General features: G+C 42.2%; 1 protein-coding gene across 6 annotated transcripts in view; it reads left to right on the top strand.

The window, feature by feature from the left end:
• The window catches only part of TSEN2 (tRNA splicing endonuclease subunit 2), a 59,261-nt gene that overhangs the window by 31,175 nt on the left and 4,639 nt on the right, over positions 1–23,447 (top strand). For 3 of the 6 annotated variants that reach the window (XM_077857774.1, XM_077857773.1, XM_077857775.1), the window contains 4 exons: positions 5,671–5,707; positions 6,241–6,352; positions 7,670–7,759; positions 8,937–10,563. In XM_077857774.1, the coding sequence (XP_077713900.1) occupies positions 5,671–5,707; positions 6,241–6,352; positions 7,670–7,759; positions 8,937–8,996 (299 nt within the window). In that variant the 3' untranslated portion in view covers positions 8,997–10,563. Of the gene's footprint in view, positions 1–5,670; positions 5,708–6,240; positions 6,353–7,669; positions 7,760–8,936; positions 10,564–12,907; positions 14,152–16,484; positions 16,697–23,447 lie in introns of those variants that run through there. The other 3 variants (XR_013357399.1, XR_013357400.1, XR_013357398.1) reach the window with 3 other exon arrangements.

Below are 23,447 nucleotides of genomic sequence, written 5' to 3'. Positions count from 1 at the left end.
CATTTTCCACATCTGCTAAGTGAAGGTGCTTCCTGGATGTTTTCAGAATTGTTTGTGAGGCTCAAAAATGTCAAGATATTTGAGAAGTCCTCTAAGGAGTCATGGCCCTTGAGGTCTTGTGAGCTGTATCATGTGATTGTTTCATGTGTTTTGAGCCTTTTTAATACCCAAAGAAAGCCAATTCAATATTTTAAATCTAAATGCTCTAAAATTGCACTTATCCTGGAATCTTAGGATAGTCTTCAGGAGACCCCATAAAATATGGTGTTTGTAGATTGGTGTGTTTTTCTGGGTCAAGAGTCCATGCCTTTCATTAGATTCTCCAGTGGGAAGGGTGCCAGGAATCCAAAATAAAGGTTAAGGGTTTCCTATCCCTCTGAGATAAATGGTTTCTTTTGTTTCTTCCATGCCTGGATTTCAGGTTCAGATATCCTAACTCAGGGTTAGCACACAAATGATCAGGATTAGCTTGAAATTAGTTTGTTAGGTTTATACAGAATTGTGTTGGCCACAGTTCACCATGTTTAAATAAGTTATGTGCCTGTTTCATTTTCCTTCATTGGCTTCCTGCCGTGTTCTCCTTTTCATACTCCTGTAAGAATAGCCACTTGGTGCAAACACTTGGCAGGTCGTCTTCAGCTTTCTCATTGTATGGGTGAAACTTGAGTTAGAATTTTCCAGTCAACAAGGCTGTAGGGATACTTTCAGAGGTGGCATGGGGCTAGTGAAGAGAGCTCTTTAAGTTCATGGCCAACTCTACCTCTTTACTGTGTGACCGCAGGCAAGTTACATCATCTCTCTAAGTTTCCATTTGCTTATCATGAGTAACACCATCTTCTTTACAAAAAAATAAAAGTTACAAGGGAAAGGGGCCTTTGTGGAGTACCTTCTAAGCATAACTTATCTCAGGTATTTTCAATATATCCCATATTGTTGATGAAGAGTCGTTTTAAAACAAACCGTCTGGGCCACCTGGGTGGCTCAGTCCACTAAGCATCTGCCTTCAGCTCAGGTCATGATCTCAGGGTCCTGGGATGGAGCACTGTAGCGGACTCTGCTCTGAGGGGAGGCTGTTTCTCCCTCCTCCTCTGTCCCTCCCCTGCTCATGTTCTCGCTCTCTTTCAAATAAATAAAATATTTATTTAAAAAAAAAAAAACAACTGCCTTATAGGGAAGGTTGAAAGGACAGATTTTTTTTTTTTTTTTAAAGAAAAAAAGCAAGTGTTATTGCCCAACTCCCTGGAGGCCTTTGCCCACAGCTGGATCATATCATGTACTTCAGGCTGCTTGTATAATTAATGTGGGACCAGATCTCTGGCCCAGCAGCAACACGAAGGGTGTCTTCACATTTCCTGCTTTAGCAGGGGTTCACAAGCCTGGGATAAAACGAACAGCTCCCTGGGGCACCTGGCTGGCTCAGTTGGTAGAGCATGCAACTCTTGATCTCGGGATTGGGAGTTGAAGCTCCACACTAGGCATAGAGATTACTTAAAAATAAAATCTTTAAAAAAAAAAAAAAAAAAAAAGGAATAGCTTCCCTAAATTTTCCTGTTCTCTGGGCATAGCTGCTTGGTGCCTGCAATTTTTTAACAATATTATTTTAATTTTGAAGGTTGGTGACCTAATCACACATACCCTAGAACTGCCAACACAGGTTAAGCCCAGGACATCCTCTCTTAACCATTGTTTCTGCTTATAGAAGTAATGACTTATGACAAAGGGCCATTATGAAATTCACATCTTATCAGGGAAACTCTTCCCTTGAATAAATCTTGTCAATCACATTTCATTTGCAGGAGCAGTGCTTGGGACAAGTGATATGGATCTCAAATTGAGTGCAGCTGTCAAGCTACTTGACCTTGATCACCCACTAGTGAAAACCAGATTAAAAACCAAGTGGGAGCCTTTCCTTATATTCCCCACCCAAAAGCTCCTTCATCTGCTGGCTTTTATGTTGCCCTGGCACCTAGCCTTGGTGCCTTTTTTCCCTCATCTTGTTTAATCTTAATACTCCTGTGAGTCACATGGTATTCACTTCCTTTTATAGTATGTTGGGGAAATTATGGTTTAGAAGGGTCAAGGAAGCTGCCGAGGGTCCCACAGCAAGTAAGTGCAGAGGTTAGCTCTGAGTCCAAGCTCGATGTACTTCCACCACACCAAACCACCATTGCCAGCCTGAAAGCTAAAGACCAACTCCAGCTGTATATTTTGTTCTGACACATGCAGCTACTGGTTGATGTGACTTAAGATCTAATTACTCCTAAGCCTCCTTCCCACACAATCCCAATTTTGGATTTGCATTGACTGAGTTTGGTCGTGTAATTTCACAGCTGCCTGCGAATTAGAAGTTGAAAGACAAGTGGAGTGATGGGGGCCATTAGAAGCCAACAGGGTACAGGGTTCCTGGAGCCCAAAGGAGTCATCGCCAGCAGTGGCACCCAGCCCCAGAGGCTGACAACTAGTTCACTCGCTTGGCTTATTTTTCCAGTCAAACTTCTTAAATGTTTTTGTTAACATTTTCCACATCTGCACGCGCAGCTTTTGCATGCAACTCATAAGAATAGGGACATTCTTCTACATCACTATAAAACCATATAATCCCTGAGAGAAATCAGAACTTTCAATATCATTAAAATGCCAGAAAATTTAAATTTCCATCTATTGTCCCCAAAATGTCTTTTGCAGCTATGGGAGTTTTGTGGTGGTTTTTTCAATACAGATTCTAGTCACTATTGATTTATTACATCTGGCATTGTAGGTTTCTCTTTTACTTTCCTAGGGCTGCCATAAGAAATTACCACAAGCTTAGTGGGCTTAAAACATGGGAAATTCGTTTTATCACAGCTCAGGGTGCCAGAAGTCCACTGGGCTGTGCTCCCTCCAGAGGCAGTAGGGGACATCAATCCCTTGTCTCCTCAGCTGCGAGTGGCACTGGATGTCCTTTGGCTTATGGTTGCATCATTCCAGTCTCTGCAAAAAGCCTTTTCCTTTTTTTTTTTTTTTTTAAGATTTTTATTTATTTATTCATGAGAGAGAGAGGAGAGAGAGAGAGGCAGAGACACAGGCAGAGGGAGAGGCAGGCTCCATGCAAGGAGCCCGATGTGGGACTCGATCCTGGGTCTCCAGGATCATGCCCTGGGCTGAAGGTGGCACCAAACTGCTGAGCCACCCAGGCTACCCTAAAGAGCCTTTTCCAAATAAGGCCACATTCACAGATTATGGCTCACTATAGCCTTTTTAGCTTTTTTTTTTTTTTTTTTAATTGAAAACAGTTTCTCTACCTTGTTTTTCAGGGCATCAAATTTTTTTGAAGATTCCTGGAGGATATCCCACATTCTAGATATGTTCAGTTGTTTCCTCATGATTAGACTCCAGCTCACATTCTTTGGCTCACATAGTTGTATGTATCATGCCCCATCAGGAGGTACTTAATGTCAGGCTGTCCCACTCTTAATGACACTAAGTTTGATCACTTGGCTAAAGTGACCAGTGTCACATGTCTGTTATAAAATTGCATATTTCCTTTTGTAATTAACAAGTAATACGCAGGATGAGACTGCATACCTGGGTCCCCAGTAATTATAATGGCTGCCCGAATTAATTATTGCAGTAATCATTTACTAATTCTTTCATTCCTTCTACATGCCATAGCTGGCATTCATTTATAAGAAGGAGCTTTCTCTTCTTTTCCCCATTCTTCCAGACTTTATTTCTGAAAGCCCAGGATTTCTTAGACTTCTGAAGTTTTCATCTTTCTGCTTGAGAGGCACTCTTGTAAAACGATTTTATTTTCCCCTCTGAATACACTCTCATCGTTATGATTACTATCCTAGGTAACATGTTGAACCTTCATTTTATGCCAGTCACTGTGTCAGCCCCTCTCCCTTCAATGACTACCCCCAGATTTCCTAATAAGGAGATTGAAACATAGGGCATCTTCATGTGGTCTTGATACTGATAATACTTGAACTTGGGTCTGTCTGGTGCTTTTAACTTCTAAGCTATACCACCATCATCAATCATCCAAAAGGACCCAACTTGGGAGGAGCTGCTTTCAAATTATGTAATGTTTCAGTGTTCCAGATGCACATTAGACATGTGTGCCTGGTCACAAATAATGGTATTTAGTGCTAGAAAAGATCTCAATTTCCCCCTCGTTTTCATTTTGTACTGTTGGAAACTGAGGCTCAGAGATGTTAGTAACTTACTTGAAGTCACACAACCATGAGTGGCAGAAACCAGCCAGAAAACAAAATTCCTGAATTCAAGTTCATTCCAGTACGTGGTTTCCTTCCACTATACCATATCTCAGAAAGTTGAGGATTGTATGTTGGGGTATTTACTAAAATTTGTGCCCTGGCACAGTGAATTTGAGCTGACTTGCCAAATCCTTTAAATATAATTTAAATAGGAAATAGAATAATAAGAAGGAAACGTGACTCTAGAAAGTGTAGTCTAGGTGAAGGGTTGCTCTATTGTCCATGGGATCCTACAGAGTTACTAACTCATGCTATCAAGGTAGCTCTGAGCTTGCTGAACCTAAGGAAAATGTGATTAGCTACAGTACTGATATGGCCCAAAAGGAAAATTCTGTCAATTCCTCAAAGGATAAGAAGCTTTTTTGCATGGATTTTGCACTGGGGACTGCTATAAGCTTACAGATGTAATTGTGCATTAGTAAAAGTAATTTTTATAGCCATAGTTACATATAAGCCCCATACCTCAGAGTCTTAACCACAGAAGTTAATTTTTCATGTGAAAGCCAAAACTGGTGTTTCTGAGTGGTGAGCAGATCAACTTCCAAGGTGCCTCAGGAGCCCAGGCTCTTCCCTGTGGCTCTGTGGTCTTCACCAAGTGGTTTTCAAGGTCATCTTCAAAAAGAAGTAAATATAGCCTTGGTACGTGGCAGGGTTTTATGGGCCAACCTGGCTGTTTGAGAGACACAATCTAGCCATGTGCCTAGAAAGAGAGGGAGTAGGTTTGATAAACAGCCACTCCTCGCCATGGACTTTGTGCCTCTGAAAGGTTCCCTATGAAGTTCCAGAGTCCGCATGACAGAGTCCCTGCCTCAGACTCTCATGGACACTGGCTTTTGACGTCCGTAGAATGAATTAGTAGGGCAGACTGATCTCCAACTCGTATGTATGGTTATGTGACTGTCTTCTCCACTTGACTTTGACTATTTCTTAAAAATAGTCATGATTCTTATTCCTCTCTAGCACCAAGACTCAATCAACTTGTACCTGGCCAGAGTACCTCAGACACTTAGAATTAGGTCAATTTGAAATTAATAGCAAAAAAAAAAAAAGTAATAGCAAAACGCTGGTCCATGTTATACGAACTTAACATGTTTGACATAATTTCACATTCTCACTCTGTAGAGTATAAGACGAGGTGAGACCAAAATTGCTTATATTCAAATTTGGATTTCATTTGTGGGGTGAGGGTGAGATGAGAATGCCAGGGCCCCAATCATAGAGTTGCTTTGTTAATTGCATTTTGTTCCAGGAGGAAAAAAAACAGTTTGAGTTTTAAGATAGACTACAAGATATATTGCAAACTACCCATATACAGATAATTGGGTATTTATGTCTCTTTGGAGAAGAGAAAATGTCAGTAATAAGATTTTGATTTCAAATGGTTATACATTTTCTTTCTTTTTCTTTACAGTGTTGTATCGAAAAGGCCCTCCATTTTACCATGCAAGGTTTGGAATGATTTTTAAATAAGTTAATAGCTTAAAGGGACAGGAGGAAACTTCTGACCTCCAATGTAATTTTCACTGCCATAGAAATAGTTATAATCATGTTGTTCTTCACCTCTTAGGAGTAAATGCTCTATATCTGTGCCTTCGACACTAACACTGTTGTACTATATGTAAAATAATAAATAGGTTACGATAACGTGTTGTAGTGTTATACATTGAGTTCATCTATGCAGTTGATTGTTCATCTTAATATCAGTGAGTGTTATCTAAATAGTTGAATGAATTCACGGCTTTCTTATTGGGAGAAATATTTGTATTCTTTCCTTGTCAGTGCTGAGATGAGCCTGAAAGTTTGTAATGTAAAGTGAGAGTTTTTCATTAATACTTTTCCACAATAACACTGCAGGGGAATTTAAGATTAGATGTTGCATTTTTATTTTCTGTATCTTCATTCTTGATAGAACAAGCATTACTCTTTAAAGAGGTTGATTTCATGCCTTTTGCTTTTACAATGCCCCCTATGTGTCTTCCAGTTACTCTGTCATCATCGAGTTAGTCGACGACCATTTTGAGGGCTCTCTTCGCAGACCCTTCAGTTGGAGGTCCCTGGCTGCCTTGAGCAGGGTTTCAGTTAACGTCTCCAAGGTAACAACATCAGCTTTGACATTCATGTGTCACTTAAATGGTTGGATTTATTTTTTCTTAAATATAGTAAAATCATAAAAGTCATCTGTTGGAACTTCAGTGTTCCTGCCAGCAAGGTTCTAAAAGATGAGGTGAGAAGCTGGCCTCCTCTCGTATTCCCTGCCACCACTCACTGGTGCTGAGCTCCAGGACTTAAACTTCAGAATTTCCTATAGTAATTGATGTAGGGGGGCATTGCCTGCCTGCCAGGGGTGCCATCAGCACATGCTAAAAATTCAGTCACACACATTCGCAGGGGAGTCAGAGCATTGATAAGTTTCTTTTCAAAGCTAGCAGATTTCTTGAAGAAAAAGGAAGAATATTAATATTTATAACTAAAAACAGTACATGTGGGCAGCCTGGGTGGCTCAGCGGTTTAGTGCCTCCTTCAGCCCAGGGCCTGATCCTGGAGACCCGGGATCGAGTCCCACATCGGGCTCCCTGCAAGGAGCCTGCTTCTCCCTCTGCCTGTGTCTCTGCCTCTCTCTCCCTCTCTATGTCTCGAATGAATAAATAAATAAATGAAAATCTTAAAAAAAAAAAAAAAAAACAGTGCATGTTTTCTCACCACCCTGTTGTTATCTTCATCCCTGAGGGTGAGGAATCAGAGATGTTGAGTGATGAACCCAAGATCTTGCAGCTTATATACAGAATTGGGATTCAAACCCAGAGTCATCTGACTGCCTGATTTGTGTTCCGCTATATTCTGCTGCCATCGAGATAGGAGAGAAATTTCATCTCATACCAGGACTACTAAGGATGAAAGCTTTGTGTGTTCTCTTTTACTCAGTAATTTGCTAACTGAACACAGATTGCGAACCCCCTCTGACTCTGCTCCAGTGCTGCTGGAGGCGCTGTAGGAGGGGAGGCCAGAAGGTCCAGCAGAGGCCAGGTGGCAGCTGCCTTGAGTACAGATTAAGTTGCTTAGGTTTGGCCTGTAAAAAGCACCTCTGTCTTTTAGAAATAGGGAGTCTAAACTGTTTCTAGTATTTTTATACCCATTTGCTGGGACTTATGCATATATTTAATATGTTAAATACTGTGTTTATAATCCATATATTTGTTTTATTTACATTCTCTTGCCATGTTAACAGTAACTAAATGACAGGTCCTTAGTCTATATCTCAGGCCCAGTCATGTTTCTAGGAGGAAACCAAGGTGGTTTGTGAGTTTCCAGGAGCACATGGTGGGAGGAAATGGAGTCTGTCTGCATTTCCTACTGACACACCCAAATTTATATTGTATAGGATGTGGAGCTTATTCTTCATTTCTCAATAGGAACTCATGCTGTGCTATTTGATTAAACCCTCTACCATGACTGACAAAGAGATGGAGTCACCAGAATGTATGAAACAAATCAAAGTTCAGGTAGGTGAACTCAGAAACAAACTCATGGTATTGCAAAGATCTGTCCACCACATTGGGTCCTCTGGAATATGTGGTCCCAAGAAAAGAAATGAAAACCATGTAGCCTTGATAACAGGGAGCCCCTCAGGCCCTCTCCCTGCTGAGCCCACTCTCACGCCCCCTTAATTCCTGCTGCTGCTCTGCCTGCCATGTCCTCTGGCCTCAGTCCCCACCCTTCAGGTGACACTGCTCTCACAGACACTGGCACCTCCTGGCCAGGCCTCTCCCAGGTCTCATTCCCAGAAACTCAGGTGTCACTGCTCAGTCCCTCCTTGAACTTGTCTGGCTTTTGGGGAATCTTCCTGGCGGGTCTTTCTCTGGCAGGACTGCCACACTGTCTCCCAGCATCAATTACTGTTTCTACCCCTGGCCCCATCTGTGACTCTTCCCCCATATTCAGCAGGTCATCGATGTTGTCTCTGACACTGTACCCTCCCTCCTTGTTCCCACTGCTCTGTCCCACTGTAGCCTTGCCTGTCGGCCTCCCCGGCCCCAGTGCCTCATCCATGCAGTTTGTCCTGCTTGTGCCCACTAGGTTAGCTGTTCATAGGATGCCTGCCCAGACGCACTTCTCCCTTCTCAGCACTGGCCCAGATATACCAGCGCCATCTCAGACCTGGATCTGATGTTAAATGCTAGCTTTCACACTGGTACTCCTGTTCCTGAAACCTGCTAGTGGAATACTAATGCAAAGGCACGTTTAGATTTTAAAATCTGGTGTCAGGGCAGCCCAGGTGAGTCAGTGGTTTAGCGCCGCCTTCAGCCCAGGGCGTGATCCTGGAGACCTGGGATCTAGTCCCGGGTCAGGTTTCCTGTGTGGAGCCTGTTTCTCCCTCTGCCTATGTCTCTGCCTCTCTCTTTCTCTCTATCTGTGTCTCTCATGAATAAATAAATAAAATCTTAAAAAATCTTTAAAAATAAAATCTGGTGTGATTATGGTAGACAGTATTTGCATGTGAGGTGTCTATTGCTGCCTTCACCTTTCCCCCTGGTGTTTCAGTGACAAGGAATGGGAGCAGGTGTCCTCATTATATAGACAATTCTCTGTGAAACATTGCTGTGATCTCACATGCCTAGCATGTTCTTTCATTTCTGTTTTTGAAACTTTTAATCACCTTTTTATTTTCTTTGGTTACAGGAGGTGATTCTAAGCCGCTGGGTTTCTTCAAGAGAGAGGAGTGACCAAGATGAACTTTAACAGTCCAACCTCAGAACTATGATTTACCAGCAAATACTATTGAGTCTCCTACAGTAAGCCAAGTTCAGTGTGAGGTAAAGAGTCCTCTTCTATAGCTGTCTGATAATTGAAAACTTTTAAAGGGCATGCCACTCCCAGCACCAAAAAGTGATTAGTATTTTATAAGATAAAATTACCCAGGAGACAAAAAAGCCCTGTGCTGGCCTTCAGAATCCGTCCTTGGGTCAGTCACTGACTCTGACTGATCCCGAGCTTCTCGTCTATGGACCTGTGTCCTCATTCATTCCAGTATGAAGGTTGGACTAGATGAGTCACAAGAGGATTCTTCCAGCAACAGGGAAATCCTGTTACTCTCCAATTTTACCTGAAAGTGGCAGTAGTTTACATTCGTGTGGCACGGTACAGTTTCCCAAACACTTTTATGTGCATGCATCTTTTGTTACTCACCTCCAGTCTGTTCCTGAGAGTGTGTCAGAGAGGAGACTTGGGGATTTGTAAGACCCCATTGATCCATTATGTTAAATGGAACAAATAATGTGTCTCCTCGTATCTAAGAACTTGAACCAATTACTCAAACACTTAAAAATTCGTTTAATGTCTATCAAGGATTTCCATGTCAGAAAGCCTTTAAAACCTAATCTTTAACTTTCAGTAAACTCACTGATGGACATGTTTGTGTATTGTACACAACAATATTGTACAGTATTAGATAAAAATCGCATCTTGCCTCACTGAACTTGTTACAAAATAAAAAAATAGTGAAATAATGTATGAAGATACATAATTCAATTAGCATTTAGTAAAACACAATTAACCAAGCCTTTTTCAATTTGCTTGCATACCAGTGAAGGTTTGGGAAGTGGCAGTGATGGAGGGGCAGATAAGTAGGGGGGATGCCAGTGATGGTGTGAGGGAGACAAATGTCTGAGATTCGTCCAGTGTCCAAATTCAGGACACTGGCAGACAGTCTTCTCCTTGGTACTGAATACCCCAAAAGTGGAAGGTAAGAGCTGGAAGCTAAGAGATGACTAGGAGACGGGTATCTGTGTGCATTCCTCTGACACGTGGTCCTGGGGCTCCCAGCAGCCCGAGATTCTGCTTATAGTTGTGTGTGTTCACGCGGTGCCTCTGTTCACACCATGATCCTGCTCTCGCAACAGAATCCTCATATACCTGCATGGTCTACATTTTAAAGATTTGGCATTCAAATAGGGGAGGTCGTCCCCCTGCCCCAGACCAATAATGACCATCCATTACTGCTTCTTAGTACTAACTCCTTTTGCTCTTTAGTTCAATGTTTTTACTACCGGCTTTGCTTTCTCCAGGCTCCTTAGCAAAGTAAAAGACTTTGCTTTGAAGCATCACTTTCTTAAAACCCTGAAAGTCAACAAAAATTTCAGGAGCCGTATCTTTTCCCCGTTTCATTTATCATTGGTGGTTACACTTTTCTCCCCAAGCCTGATCAGTGCATATATCCCTTGATGGTTTAAAAAAAAAAAAAAAAAAAAAAAAAATTCTTCCATGAATCCTTCATCAAAGTACCGTCCTCCTGGGAGCCCTTCACATCACATACCTTATCATCAGCTAATGTGCCTTCAAGGTTATGGTGACTTCCTTCATGTAAAGGCTAAAATAAAGATGTAGAAAAGCCATAAGACTGCACAGATATTATTGCTAACTGAAAGCTCTAGAAGGATGTCCAAAAGCATCATCTTTAGAAAGGCCTTGTATGAAATATTTTCCTTCATATACACAGTCTGAGCATCATGTAGCAAGCCATGCACTCTTCAGCATTACCCAAGGGCCCTGGGGTTCTAGAATGATGTATCGCCAAAGGTTTTGGTTGACATAAGCCTCAGTTACCAACTAAAAGCAGTATTAGCTTAGCTTTAGATGCATTATGTCCTAGAACTTTTTTCTTACCTTCTGAAATAAAGGTAACAGATGGTGTGTGTGTGTGTGTGTGTGTGTGTGTGTGTGTGTGTGTTTGGGGTTTTTTTTAAAGCTCAGGTTCGGGGTGCCTGGGTGGCTCGGTCAGTTAAGTGGCTGCCTTTGGCTTAGGTCATGATCCCGGGGTCCTGGGATCAAGCCCCGTGTTGGGCTCCCTGCTCAGCAGGAATCTGCTGCTTCTCCCTCTGTGTGCTTGCTTGCTCTATTTCTCTTTCTCTCTCAAATAAATATAAATCTTAAAAAAAAAAAAAATGCTCAGGTTCAGCAAGACTAGAAGTTTGGTCTGTGATAAAACCACCTCAGGCTGTGGTTCAATGGGGAAGCTGCTGCCACTTCAGTGAGAACAGAAGTTGTTTCACTCTTTCTTCAAAGTGTTTTACATGGGTCTTAAATCCTGAACCTTCCAAGCTTACTTTAAAACTGGAATTCTTCACCACATCCTCCTTCTCCTCCATCATTTTCCAGCTTTCCAAAGGCATCTAAGCTGCACACTATACCATCCTGTGCTTAGTGGCATCACGTGGACTGGCTATGCACCCATCATACAAGAATTTCACTGGCTTTATAAAGTAGCATGCCACACTCAAGAATACCATGAAATTGTGGAACCAACACTTTTTTGCAGGTTATATTTTGTCACCAGTGCAAAAAACCATACACACAAAAAGGGAACATATGCTTAGCCAAGATTGTATCTTTTATATGATCACCTTTCTCAATACATAATCACATTTTTTTTTTTTAAGGAATTTCCTAGAACTTTAAAACTCCCCTACTTTCTTCATGGGCTTTTCCACTCCTATGGGAGACACTTTTACATAATAAAGTGGGGGAAATGTCGTGACAGTATGCAACACATCTAGCACAAGCATTAGGCAGTCAGCTTAGACCATGGCATGTTGTGTGGTCCAGACATAACTTAGGTGATTTTGCTGCAGACTTCACAGACTCCTTATTTTTTATTTTAGATAGCCAATACGGAGTACCACTTTTTTTGCAAATTCTTAGAGTATATATTCAGATAGTGGGGGTTAAGATGGGGCAGACACCTGTGTTCTTACTTATCCTACAATAGACTTTTGACTTCAAATAATGGGACCCCTCCACAGGACAAAGGTTTGAGTCTCAGACGTGGCCAACACAGCACCACCACAAAGTGCAAGTGGAAGACTTGACTCGAGAGCTCTTGATCCTGTGTTCAGCCTTTACATGATCTCCACAGCTAAAGTGACACCAGCCTAGAAAAGCATGTGAAATCAGAAATACAGCCCTGTTAGGGCCTGTCTGAGTAAAGGTTAGGAAGGCTGGGAGCACCATGGTGGCACAGTCCATTAAGCATCAGACTCTTGGTTTTGGCTCAGGCCATGATCTCAGGGTCATGGGATCAAGCCCTGCACTCAGTGTGGAGTCTGCTTAAGGATCTCTCTCCCTCTGCCCACCCCTCACCCTACCTCCCATCCCCCTACCCCATGCCATTCACTCTATAAAAGTAAACTTTAAAAAAAAGACCAGGACACCAGGCAGGGCCAGGTATTTGCTGGTACACCTGGGTGGTGCTCCCCCCCCCCCAGGTTTGGGGTGCAACCTGAGGTCCCCACCAGGAACATGTTCATGTATATGATTCTTACATAGGTCTTCAGTAGGTTCACAGATTCTGTGAGGACCATCTGTGGATCCCACTTGCAAACCTGGGAGCATTGTGTGGTTCTTAACTTTTAATTGGTCTCCCCAGAGATAATTTTATTAAAGTCTAGGTAATGGAATGAGCCTTCTAGAAAGGAACCAGTCAAATCTCAGCTCTGCCTTTCAGTGGTTACGTGACCTTGGGCAATTGTCCTTTTAAGCTTCAATTTTCCTATCTCTAAAATTGGGTTGCTGATAATAATTACATCATTGTGTGGATAAAGGAGTAGAACTCAAAAAGCACTTGACATGTGACGGAGTTTCCCCTCTCTTCCCAGGAGTGACTCAAACCCACCAGACTGGCAAAAGACCAAGAAGACACAGTGTCAATTTATTTATACTCAGAGCTAAGTCTGGGCTGAGAATGAAATGCGTTTGTGGAAGTTAGGCCCATCCAATAACATGCAGGCATTGTTTGTGCACAGAAAGTGGGAGAGCTGAGAGGACCTTCACCAAGGGTCTTCTGTGTGCCGGAGGGGCTTTTCTGTCATCACAGAGCTGCATTACCTTCATCCTACCTTCTGAAGAACCGAGGCTAGAACTGGACAGTCACCCTTGGGAGGTGTGGGCCCAGCTCTGGCCGCAGTGGGGCACCGATAGATGGTTCTGCATTGCACACGTGCGCAGCCTTTAAGGCACCACCTCCTCAGGTGGCTTATAGTTTTCAGGATTTTTAAACTGTCAGACTCTGGTTTTGGAATCAAGTTTCAGCAATTGCTTGGTCTCTTTCATTGGCCTTGGCTGGAGGACAGGATGGCTAAGGCCTCCTTGGTTTAGAGTCAGACACAGGTTTGCATCCCACCTCCCACTTACTAGCTGTGGTATCTTAACCTGTTTCCTCATCTAGAAAATGGAATTAATGTTATCAGCATACATATACAATGGAATACCATTCAGCTACAAAAAGGAAGGAAGTGCTGGCACATGCAGCATGGATGAATCCCGGCTACATGCCAAGCAAAAGAAGCCAGACATAAAATGCCACATATTGTTTGATTCCAGGCATATATCCAGAATAGGTAAATCCATAGAGAACACAGATTGGTGGGTACCAGGAGCAGGGGGAAGGAAGACTCGGAAGCAACTGCTGAGTGGGTACAGAGTCTCCTTTAGGGGTAATGTTTCAGAGCGGTGGTGGTTGCACAATTCTGAATATACTAAATGCCCCTGAATATTTTGCTTTAAGATGGGTTTATGTAGTAAGAATCTCACCTCGATGGAAACAAAAGTAAAAAATAATATGGTGCCCAGAGGTTTGCTGGAGGATTAAGTGGTTTGGCCCTTACAGGATGCTTATTAGCACAGTGCCTGGCTTGTGATGGACTTTTCAGTCCTTTCCAGCTATTCTGATTCATCTCAGGGGGCAAGAGGAAGCATTCATGTCATAAAAACCACCATACCGGGCAGCCCAGGTGGCTCAGCAGTTTAGTGCCGCCTTCAGCCCAGGGTGTGATCCTGGAGACCCAGGATCGAGTTCCGCATCAGGCTCCCTGCGTGGAGCCTGCTTCTCCCTCTGCCTGTCTCTCTGCTTCTCTCTCCTCTCTGTGTTTCTCATGAATAAATAAAGTCTTTAAAAAAAATCACCATACCTACTCTCATCTGTTTAAATAGTTATTTGTACAATTGATTATTTTATGTTGATTCTCTGAGCTTCATAGAGGCTGATGTTTTCTCTCGTTCCCAAACAGGAGAAATAGTGACATCTGTGCCTCTACTATACTAAATTCTCCTATAAGGAGATTCAGTTCTAGAAAGTAATCAATTAATAATGTTACATCTGACAGGGATTAAACCAACAAGAATGGGAAATGGTTTTAAGCAGGTTTACCAGGGTGGGACTGGTTAGGCTTTGCTTCATTTTTGAGCATAGTCTACAAGTCTGAAAAATCATTGTTATTTGTGGAATAAAATTTTTATTTTGGTTGGGGTTTTTTTTGCCCTTATTATTAAAGTATTTTCACTTTAAGTTACTATTTACTTGAATGTGATTTTTAACTTAGTTTTCCCCTTCTCATAGAGTACTTGGGTTAAAAAGAAATGAGGTATCTTTTCCCTACTACCCCCCTCCCATTTATGATTTTACCAACTGAATTCAGAATTTTAAAAAATATGATTACATGAATGTTAGCTTCTATAGTCCATTTCTAAAATGGAGAGATATTTAAACCCCTCAATTTGGGGCACCTGGGTAGCTCAGTCTGTTAGGCGTCCAACTCTTGATTTTGGCTCAGGTTGTGATCTCATGGGTTGTGGGATCTAGCCCCTTATGGGGCTCTGCACTCAGCAGGGAGTCTGCTTGAGTTTCTCTCCCTATGCCCATCCCCCACTTGTGCTATCACTGTGTGTCTCTCTAAAATAAATCTTTAAAAATAAAAAATAAACCCCTCAGTTTATTTTACATCTTTGCTTTCTTATATATGAGCTGAAAAAAACTTAGTCTTTCTGCTATTTTATGAGATACAGAGATGCCTTAGGAATACATATGAAAAAGCACACTTGTAAAACTGTTAAACTAATATATATATATATTATATATATATATATATACTTAAAACTAAGTATATTTTATTTCAAAGTAATTCATTAAAATATAATTCACTATTTTTTTAGGTGAAAGGTTGCAAGGATTTAAGATTTTATTTTTTATTTTATTTTATTTTTTTACAGATTTTATTTATTCATGAGACACACATACACACACACAGGTAGAGACACAGGCAGAGGGAGAAGCAGGCTCCATGCAGCGGGGCCAGATCCCGGGTCTCCAGAATCATGTCCTGGATTGAAGGTGGCACTAAACAGCTGAGCCACCCGGGCTGCCCAGATTTAAGATTTTAGAATCTTTACATTTTCAGAAAGAATATTACACAGGTAGATATTCTTATTCCTAACATTTATTTTTTTAAGATTTATTTATTGAGCACCTGGGTGGCTCAGCTGGTTGAGTGTCTGCCTTGGGCTCAGGTCATGATCCCAGGATCCTGGGATGGAGTCCTGTGTTGGGCTCCCTGCTTAGCAGAGAGCCTGTTTCTCCCTCTCCCTCTGCTGCTCCCCCTACTTGTGCTCTCTCTCTCTCTCTCACTGTCAAATAAATAAAATCCTTCTTAAAAAATTTATTTTAGAAGTGGGTGGTGGTGGTGAGAGAGAAGCAAACCCCCTGCTGAGCACAGAGCTCAACATGGGGCTCAATCCCACAACCCTGAGATGATGACCTGAACCACAATCAAGAGTCGGATGCTTAACTGACAGCAACCCCATTGCCCCTCTTCTAACTTTAAAGTGGCAAAAGTAGAATCAGAAAAACCTGAGTCCAAATTTCAAGTCCTCACTAGGGAAACAGTGGTGACCTGGGGAGCCCTGCCTCTGAATCTTAGTTTGCTCACCTGTGGAATGGGGATAAATACTACCTGCTGAGTGTGTTTTGCAAACGAAATGACCCATGAAAGTCTGGCACACAGCAGGTATACTTTTTTTCTTTCAGAGAAACCAAAAGTGTAAGCACTGCCATAATTGTTTTCTCTAGGAAACGCAAAGCCAACGTTTATGCCCTGGTTGGTGACACAGTGGAGGAAAGGGAGGTGACAGAAAAATAGTTTGAGGTGAAGTAGTGAAGACCGCCCTAGAGATGGGGAGAGTTGAGGTAGTAAAGTACCTCCTGTGCAAAGGGAGCCAGATAGGCCATTGTGTGTGTGTGTGTGTGTGTGTGTGTGTGTGTGTGTGTAAGTAATGTTTACTGGTTTTTCCTGGTGGTAAGAGTATTTCATGCATGCTCTAAAGGCTTTGGGAAGATGCTTTGGGTGGATCATTATAGACTTTCAAAGTGGTAACATTGAGGCAAACTTTGTGACCTTGCAGTGCAAAGGAGCCCAGCAGGCTGTCATTGCGTGAGTGTTGGTAAGGACTAGACGGTGCCCAGGGCTACACCAGAAGATGAGCTGAAGAGGCACGTGGTCTACACCAGAAGATGAGCTGAAGAGGCGCGTTCTGGGGGTTGCAGGGAGAACCCTTCTACCTCACAAGCTGGTGCCAATGCTGAATCTCCTCATCCTTCAGTTAGCATTTAGCTGGTATGATGAAAGAAACTTAATGGGAGGCTGCTAGGGTCATAATTCTGCAAAACTGAGCAACATTGCCATCTATTGGTGTTATTTCAGTGTGGGTTAGAGTTTGTAGGGTGGTACTGTGAATTTTAGGAGGGAAATCTGTAGCCTCCTGATGTGAAAGAAGAAATAGCCTGAATACTGCTGTTGTCACCCCCAGCCTTAGGGGCTGGGGACCATCAAAGGTTTGTTTGAAAATCAAGGGGTATAACCCCGAGAAAGCATGAAATTGACGTTTCTGATATTAACCAGTTTTATTTTATCTGAGTTTTATGACATTATTTCCTTTCCATATTTGAATGGCAATGCAAGCAAAATCTTTATTTTCTCCTTTATCTTCTCTGATGATGGCAAATCAGTGACCCACTTGCAGCACATCCCAGGTACCATTGGTTGCTTTCAGGTTGCCAGGTGGCCCAGGGGTTAAGGGCAGGGCCCCTGCTGTCAAACCTAGGTCTGATCTCTGATGTTCCCACTGTGTGACTTTGGGCAAGTCATTTCCTCAGTTTCCCTTTTCTTCTGTAAAATGGGCACATTGCTAGTACCTACCTCACAAGGTGGTCTTAAGGATTAAAAGGGAAGAAAGATTAAGAAGTTTATTCAAGTGTGGAATCCTTGATGATACTCATTAAATGCAGCTGCTCTGATTATCAATAATGGGGTAAACAATTAGGTTGAGATGAGCACTGGATGTTATATATATATGTTGGCAAATTGAATTTAAATAATTTTTTTTAAACTAGACAGGAAAAGTAGAGTCCTAAAATAGTGTGTTAAGAGAATAGGGACAAATTGGAATATTCCCCAAACTCAGCATTTTTTCATCTTTACCCTGTGATATCTTTATGATTTCTTGAACACCACAGAATAGTAGTCATGATTCTGTTTAGAGTGGTATCATAGTCTGGGTGGGAAGTTTCCTTTTTCTTTAAAGTACCTGAACTTATAGATGCAAACAGATTAGATGCCATGTATCTTTTTTTCCACTGAAGTTACCAAGTGCTGAAATGTTACCCAAATGTTTCTTTGGAAACAGGCTTTAAGAGTCTGTAGCAAGTCTTCTAAGTGTCTTTTATGAATAAATTAATGAATTATTGGTTCCTTCAAGATGGATTCGGTTTTTGAAATTAGACCTCATTTATGTGGTGCCGTAGCTGGGGAGTAAGATTAGGTATGCTAGTATATCACATTTGGGCAAAAACAAAGTGAATTCTGGAGGCAGTTTCCAGAGAGGAATGATGAAATGTTTTGCTCTTTGGCTATTTAAAGCTCAGTGATCATTTGGATATACAAATTCTGATGTGGTTGTTAAAAGCCACCTCATTTCTTTATAATTACTCATCCCAGTTGTCCCCTTCCTCCCCCTGGAGATATTAAAGAAAGAAGTCGACCTTTCATTGTGTTCTTACTGAATTCTGCATTTAAAGTAGCCACGGGGGCAAGATGGCTGAAGAGTAGGGTCCCCAAATCACCTGTCCCCACCAAATTACCTAGATAACCTTCAAATCATCCTGAAAATCTACGAATTCGGCCTGAGATTTAAAGAGAGAACAGCTGGAACGCTACAGTGAGAAGAGTTCGCGCTTCTATCAAGGTAGGAAGACGGGGAAAAAGAAAGAAACGAAAGGCCTCCAAGGGGGAGGGGCCCCGCGAGGAGCCGGGCTGAGGCCGGGGCGAGTGTCCCCAGGACAGGAGAGCCCCGTCCCGGAGACGCAGGAGCTGCACCGACCTTCCCGGGCGGAAAGGGGCTCGCGGGGAGTTGGAGCAGGACCCAGGAGGGCGAGGATGCCCTCGGGTTCCCCGGGACAGTAACAGCAACTGCGCGCCCAGGAGAGTGCGCCGAGCTCCCTAAGGGCTGCAGCGCGCTCGGCGGGACCCGGAGCAGCTCGGGGGCGGCTCCGCGGAGGGGGCTGCGGGGCGGGAGCGCGAATCCACCAGCGCAGGCCCCGGAGCACAGGGCGCCGGGACACAGCCCAGGATCCGGCCTCCCCCGGGACAGGCAGAGGCCGGGAGGGCCCAGGACAGCGAGGACGCTCCTGCCCCGAGCTGAGCAGATCAGCGGCCCCGCCCGGAGCCTCCAGGCCCTGCAGACGGAGTTCCTGCCGGAGCTGAATCCAGGTTTCCAGAGCTGCCCCGCCACTGGGGCTGTTCCTCCTGCGGCCTCACGGGGTAAACAACCCCCACTGAGCCCTGCACCAGGCAGGGGCACAGCAGCTCCCCCAAGTGCTAACACCTGAAAATCACAACCGGCCCCTCCCCCAGAAGACCAGCTAGACTGACTGACAACTTCCAGGGGAAGCCAAGGGACTTAAAGTATACAGAATCAGAAGATACCCCCCCGTGGTTTTTTTGTTTGTTTGTTTGTTTGTGTTTATTTGTTTTTGCTTTTTGATTTGTTTGCTTCCCCCACCCCTTTTTTTCCTTTCTTTCTTTTTCTTTTTTTCTTCTCTTTTTTCCTTTTTTCTTCCTTTTTTCTTTTTTTCTCTTTTCTTTCCTTTTTTCTCTCTCTCTTTTTCTCCTTTTCCCAATACAACTTGTTTTTGGCCACTCTGCACTGAGCAAAATGACTAGAAGGAAAACCTCACCTCAAAAGAAAGAATCAGAAACAGTCCTCTCTCCCACACAGTTACAAAATCTGGATTACAATTCAATGTCAGAAAGCCAATTCAGAAGCACTATTATACAGCTACTGGTGGCTCTAGAAAAAAGCATAAAGGACTCAAGAGACTTCATGACTGCAGAATTTAGATCCAATCAGGCAGAAATAAAAATCAATTGAATGAGATGCAATCCAAACTAGAAGTCCTAACGACGAGGGTTAACGAGGTGGAAGAACGAGTGAGTGACATAGAAGACAAGTTGATGGCAAAGAGGGAAACTGAGGAAAAAAGAGACAAAAGACCATGAAGATAGATTAAGGGAAATAAACGACAGCCTGAGGAAGAAAAACCTACATTTAATTGGGGTTCCTGAGGGCACTGAAAGGGACAGAGGGCCAGAATATGTATTTGAACAAATCATAGCTGAAAACTTTCCTAACCTGGGAAGGGAAACAGGCATTCAGATCCAGGAAATAGAGAGATCCCCCCCTAAAATCAATAAAAACCGTTCAACACCTCGACATTTAATAGTTAAGCTTGCAAATTCCAAAGATAAAGAGAAGATCCTTAAAGCAGCAAGAGACAAGAAATCCCTGACTTTTATGGGGAGGAATATTAGGGTAACAGCAGACCTCTCCACAGAGACCTGGCAGGCCAGAAAGGGCTGGCAGGATATATTCAGGGTCCTAAATGAGAAGAACATGCAACCAAGAATACTTTATCCAGCAAGGCTCTCATTCAAAATGGAAGGAGAGATAAAGAGCTTCCAAGACAGGCAGCAACTAAAAGAATAGGTGACCTCCAAACCAGCTCTGCAAGAAATTTTAAGGGGGACTCTTAAAATTCCCCTTTAAGAAGAAGTTCAGTGGAACAATCCACAAAAACAAGTACTGAATAGATATGATGACACTAAACTCAGATCTTTCAATAGTAACTCTGAACGTGAACGGGCTTAGTGACCCCATCAAAAGGCGCAGGGTTTCAGACTGGATAAAAAAGCAGGACCCATCTATTTGCTGTCTACAAGAGACTCATTTTAGACAGAAGGACACCTACAGCCTGAAAATAAAAGGTTGGAGAACCATTTATCATTCTAATGGTCCTCAAAAGAAAGCAGGGGTAGCCATCCTTATATCAGATAAACTAAAATTTACCCCGAAGACTGTAGTGAGAGATGAAGAGGGACACTATATCATACTTAAAGGATCTATCCAACAAGAGGACTTAACAATCCTCAATATATATGCCCCGAATGTGGGAGCTGCCAAATATATCAATTAATAACCAAAGTGAAGAAATACTTAGATATTAATACACTTATACTTGGTGACTTCAATCTAGCTCTTTCTATACTCGGTAGGTCTTCTAAGCACAACATCTCCAAAGAAACGAGAGCTTTAAATGATACACTGGACCAGATGGATTTCACAGATATCTACAGAACTTTACATCCAAACTCAACTGAATACACATTCTTCTCAAGTGCACATGGAACTTTCTCCAGAATAGACCACATACTGGGTCACAAATCGGGTCTGAACCGATACCAAAAGATTGGGATCGTCCCCTGCATATTCTCAGACCATAATGCCTTGAAATTAGAACTAAATCACAACAAGAAGTTTGGAAGGACCTCAAACACGTGGAGGTTAAGGACCATCCTGCTAAAAGATGAAAGGGTCAACCAGGAAATTAAGGAAGAATTAAAAAGATTCATGGAAACTAATGAGAATGAAGATACAACCATTCAAAATCTTTGGGATGCAGCAAAAGCAGTCCTGAGGGGGAAATACAATACAAGCATCCATTCAAAAACTGGAAAGAACTCAAATACAAAAGCTAACCTTACACATAAAGGAGCTAGAAAAAAAACAGCAAGTAGATCCTATACCCAGCAGAAGAAGAGACTTAATAAAGATTCGAGCAGAACTCAACGAAATCGAGACCAGAAGAACTGTGGAACAGATCAACAGAACCAGGAGTTGGTTCTTTGAAAGAATTAATAAGTCAGCCATTAGCCAGCCTTATTAAAAAGAAGAGAGAGAAGACTCACATTAATAAAATCATGAATGAGAAAGGAGAGATCACTACCAACACCAAGGAAATACAAACGATTTTAAAAACATATTATGAACAGCTATACGCCAATAAATTAGGCAATCTAGAAGAAATGGATGCATTCCTAGAAAGCCACAAACTACCAAAACTGGAACAGGAAGAAATAGAAAACCTGAACAGGCCAATAACCAGGGAGGAAATTGAAGCAGTCATCAAAAACCTCCCAAGACACAAGAGTCCAGGGCCAGATGGCTTCCCAGGGGAATTCTATCAAACATTTAAAGAAGAAACCATACCTATTCTACTAAAGCTGTTTGGAAAGGTAGAAAGAGATGGAGTACTTCCAAATTCGTTCTATGAGGCCAGCATCACCTTAATTCCAAAACCAGACAAAGACCCCACCAAAAAGGAGAATTACAGACCAATATCCCTGATGAACATGGATGCAAAAATTCTCAACAAGATACTAGCCAATAGGATCCAACAGCACATTAAGAAAATTATTCACCATAACCAAGTAGGATTTATCCCTGGGACACAAGGCTGGTTCAACACTCGTAAAACAATCAGTGTGATTCATCATATCAGAAAGAGAAAAACCAAGAACCATATGATCCTCTCATTAGATGCAGAGAAAGCATTTGACAAAATACAGCATCCATTCCTGATCAAAACTCTTCAGAGTGTCGGGATAGAGGGAACATTCCTCGACATCTTAAAAGCCATCTACGAAAAGCCCACAGCAAATATCATTCTCAATGGGGAAGCACTGGGAGCCTTTCCCCTAAGATCAGGAACAAGACAGGGATGTCCACTCTCACCACTGCTGTTCAACATAGTACTGGAAGTCCTAGCCTCAGCAATCAGACAACAAAAAGACATTAAAGTTATTCAAATTGGCAAAGGAGAAGTCAAACTCTCCCTCTTTGCCGATGACATGATACTCTACATAGAAAACCCAAAAGCCTCCACCCCAAGATTGCTAGAACTCATACAGCAATTTGGTAGCGTGGCAGGATACAAAATCAATGCCCAGAAATCAGTGGCATTTCTATACACTAACAATGAGACTGAAGAAAGAGAAATTAAGGAGTCAATCCCATTTACAATCGCACCCAAAAGCATAAGATACCTAGGAATAAACCTAACCAAAGAGGTAAAAGATCTATACCCTAAAAACTATAGAACACTTCTAAAAGAAACTGAGGATGACACAAAGAGATGGAAAAATATTCCATGCTCATGGATTGGCAGAATTAATATTGTGAAAATGTCAATGTTACCCAGAGCAATATACACGTTTAATGCAATCCCTATCAAAATACCATGGACTTTCTTCAGAGAGTTAGAACAAATTATTTTAAGATTTCTGTGGAATCAGAAAAGACCCCAAATAGCCAGGGGAATTTTAAAAAAGAAAACCATATCTGGGGGCATCACAATGCCAGATTTCAGGTTGTACTACAAAGCTGTGGTCATCAAGACAGTGTGGTACTGGCACAAAAACAGACACATAGATCAATGGAACAGAATAGAGAGCCCAGAGCACTCTGTGCTCAGAAGTGGACCCTGAACTTTATGGCCAACTAATATTCGATAAAGGAGGAAAGACTATCCACTGGAAGAAAGACAGTCTCTTCAATAGATGGTGCTGGGAAAATTGGACATCCACATGCAGAAGAATGAAACTAGACCACTCTCTTTCACCATACACAAAGATAAACTCAAAATGGATGAAAGTTCTAAATGTGAGACAAGAGTCCATCAAAATCCTAGAAGAGAACACAGGCAACACCCTTTGTGAACTCAGCCACAGTAACTTCTTGCAAGATACATCCACGAAGGCAAAAGAAACAAAAGCAAAAATGAACTATTGGGACTTCATCAGGATACAGTCCTGCACAGCAAAGGATACAGTCAACAAAACTAAAAGACAACCTACAGAATGGGAGAAGATATTTGCAAATGACGTATCAGATAAAGGGCTAGTTTCCAAGATCTATAAAGAACTTATTAAACTCAACACCAAAGAAACAAACAATCCAATCATGAAATGGGCA

Source organism: Canis aureus, chromosome 19 (genome assembly GCF_053574225.1).
Source record: "Canis aureus isolate CA01 chromosome 19, VMU_Caureus_v.1.0, whole genome shotgun sequence".
Lineage (NCBI taxonomy): Eukaryota > Metazoa > Chordata > Mammalia > Carnivora > Canidae > Canis > Canis aureus.
Note: the sequence above shows the minus strand (reverse complement) of the source record. Positions and strands in the feature narration are given on the sequence as shown.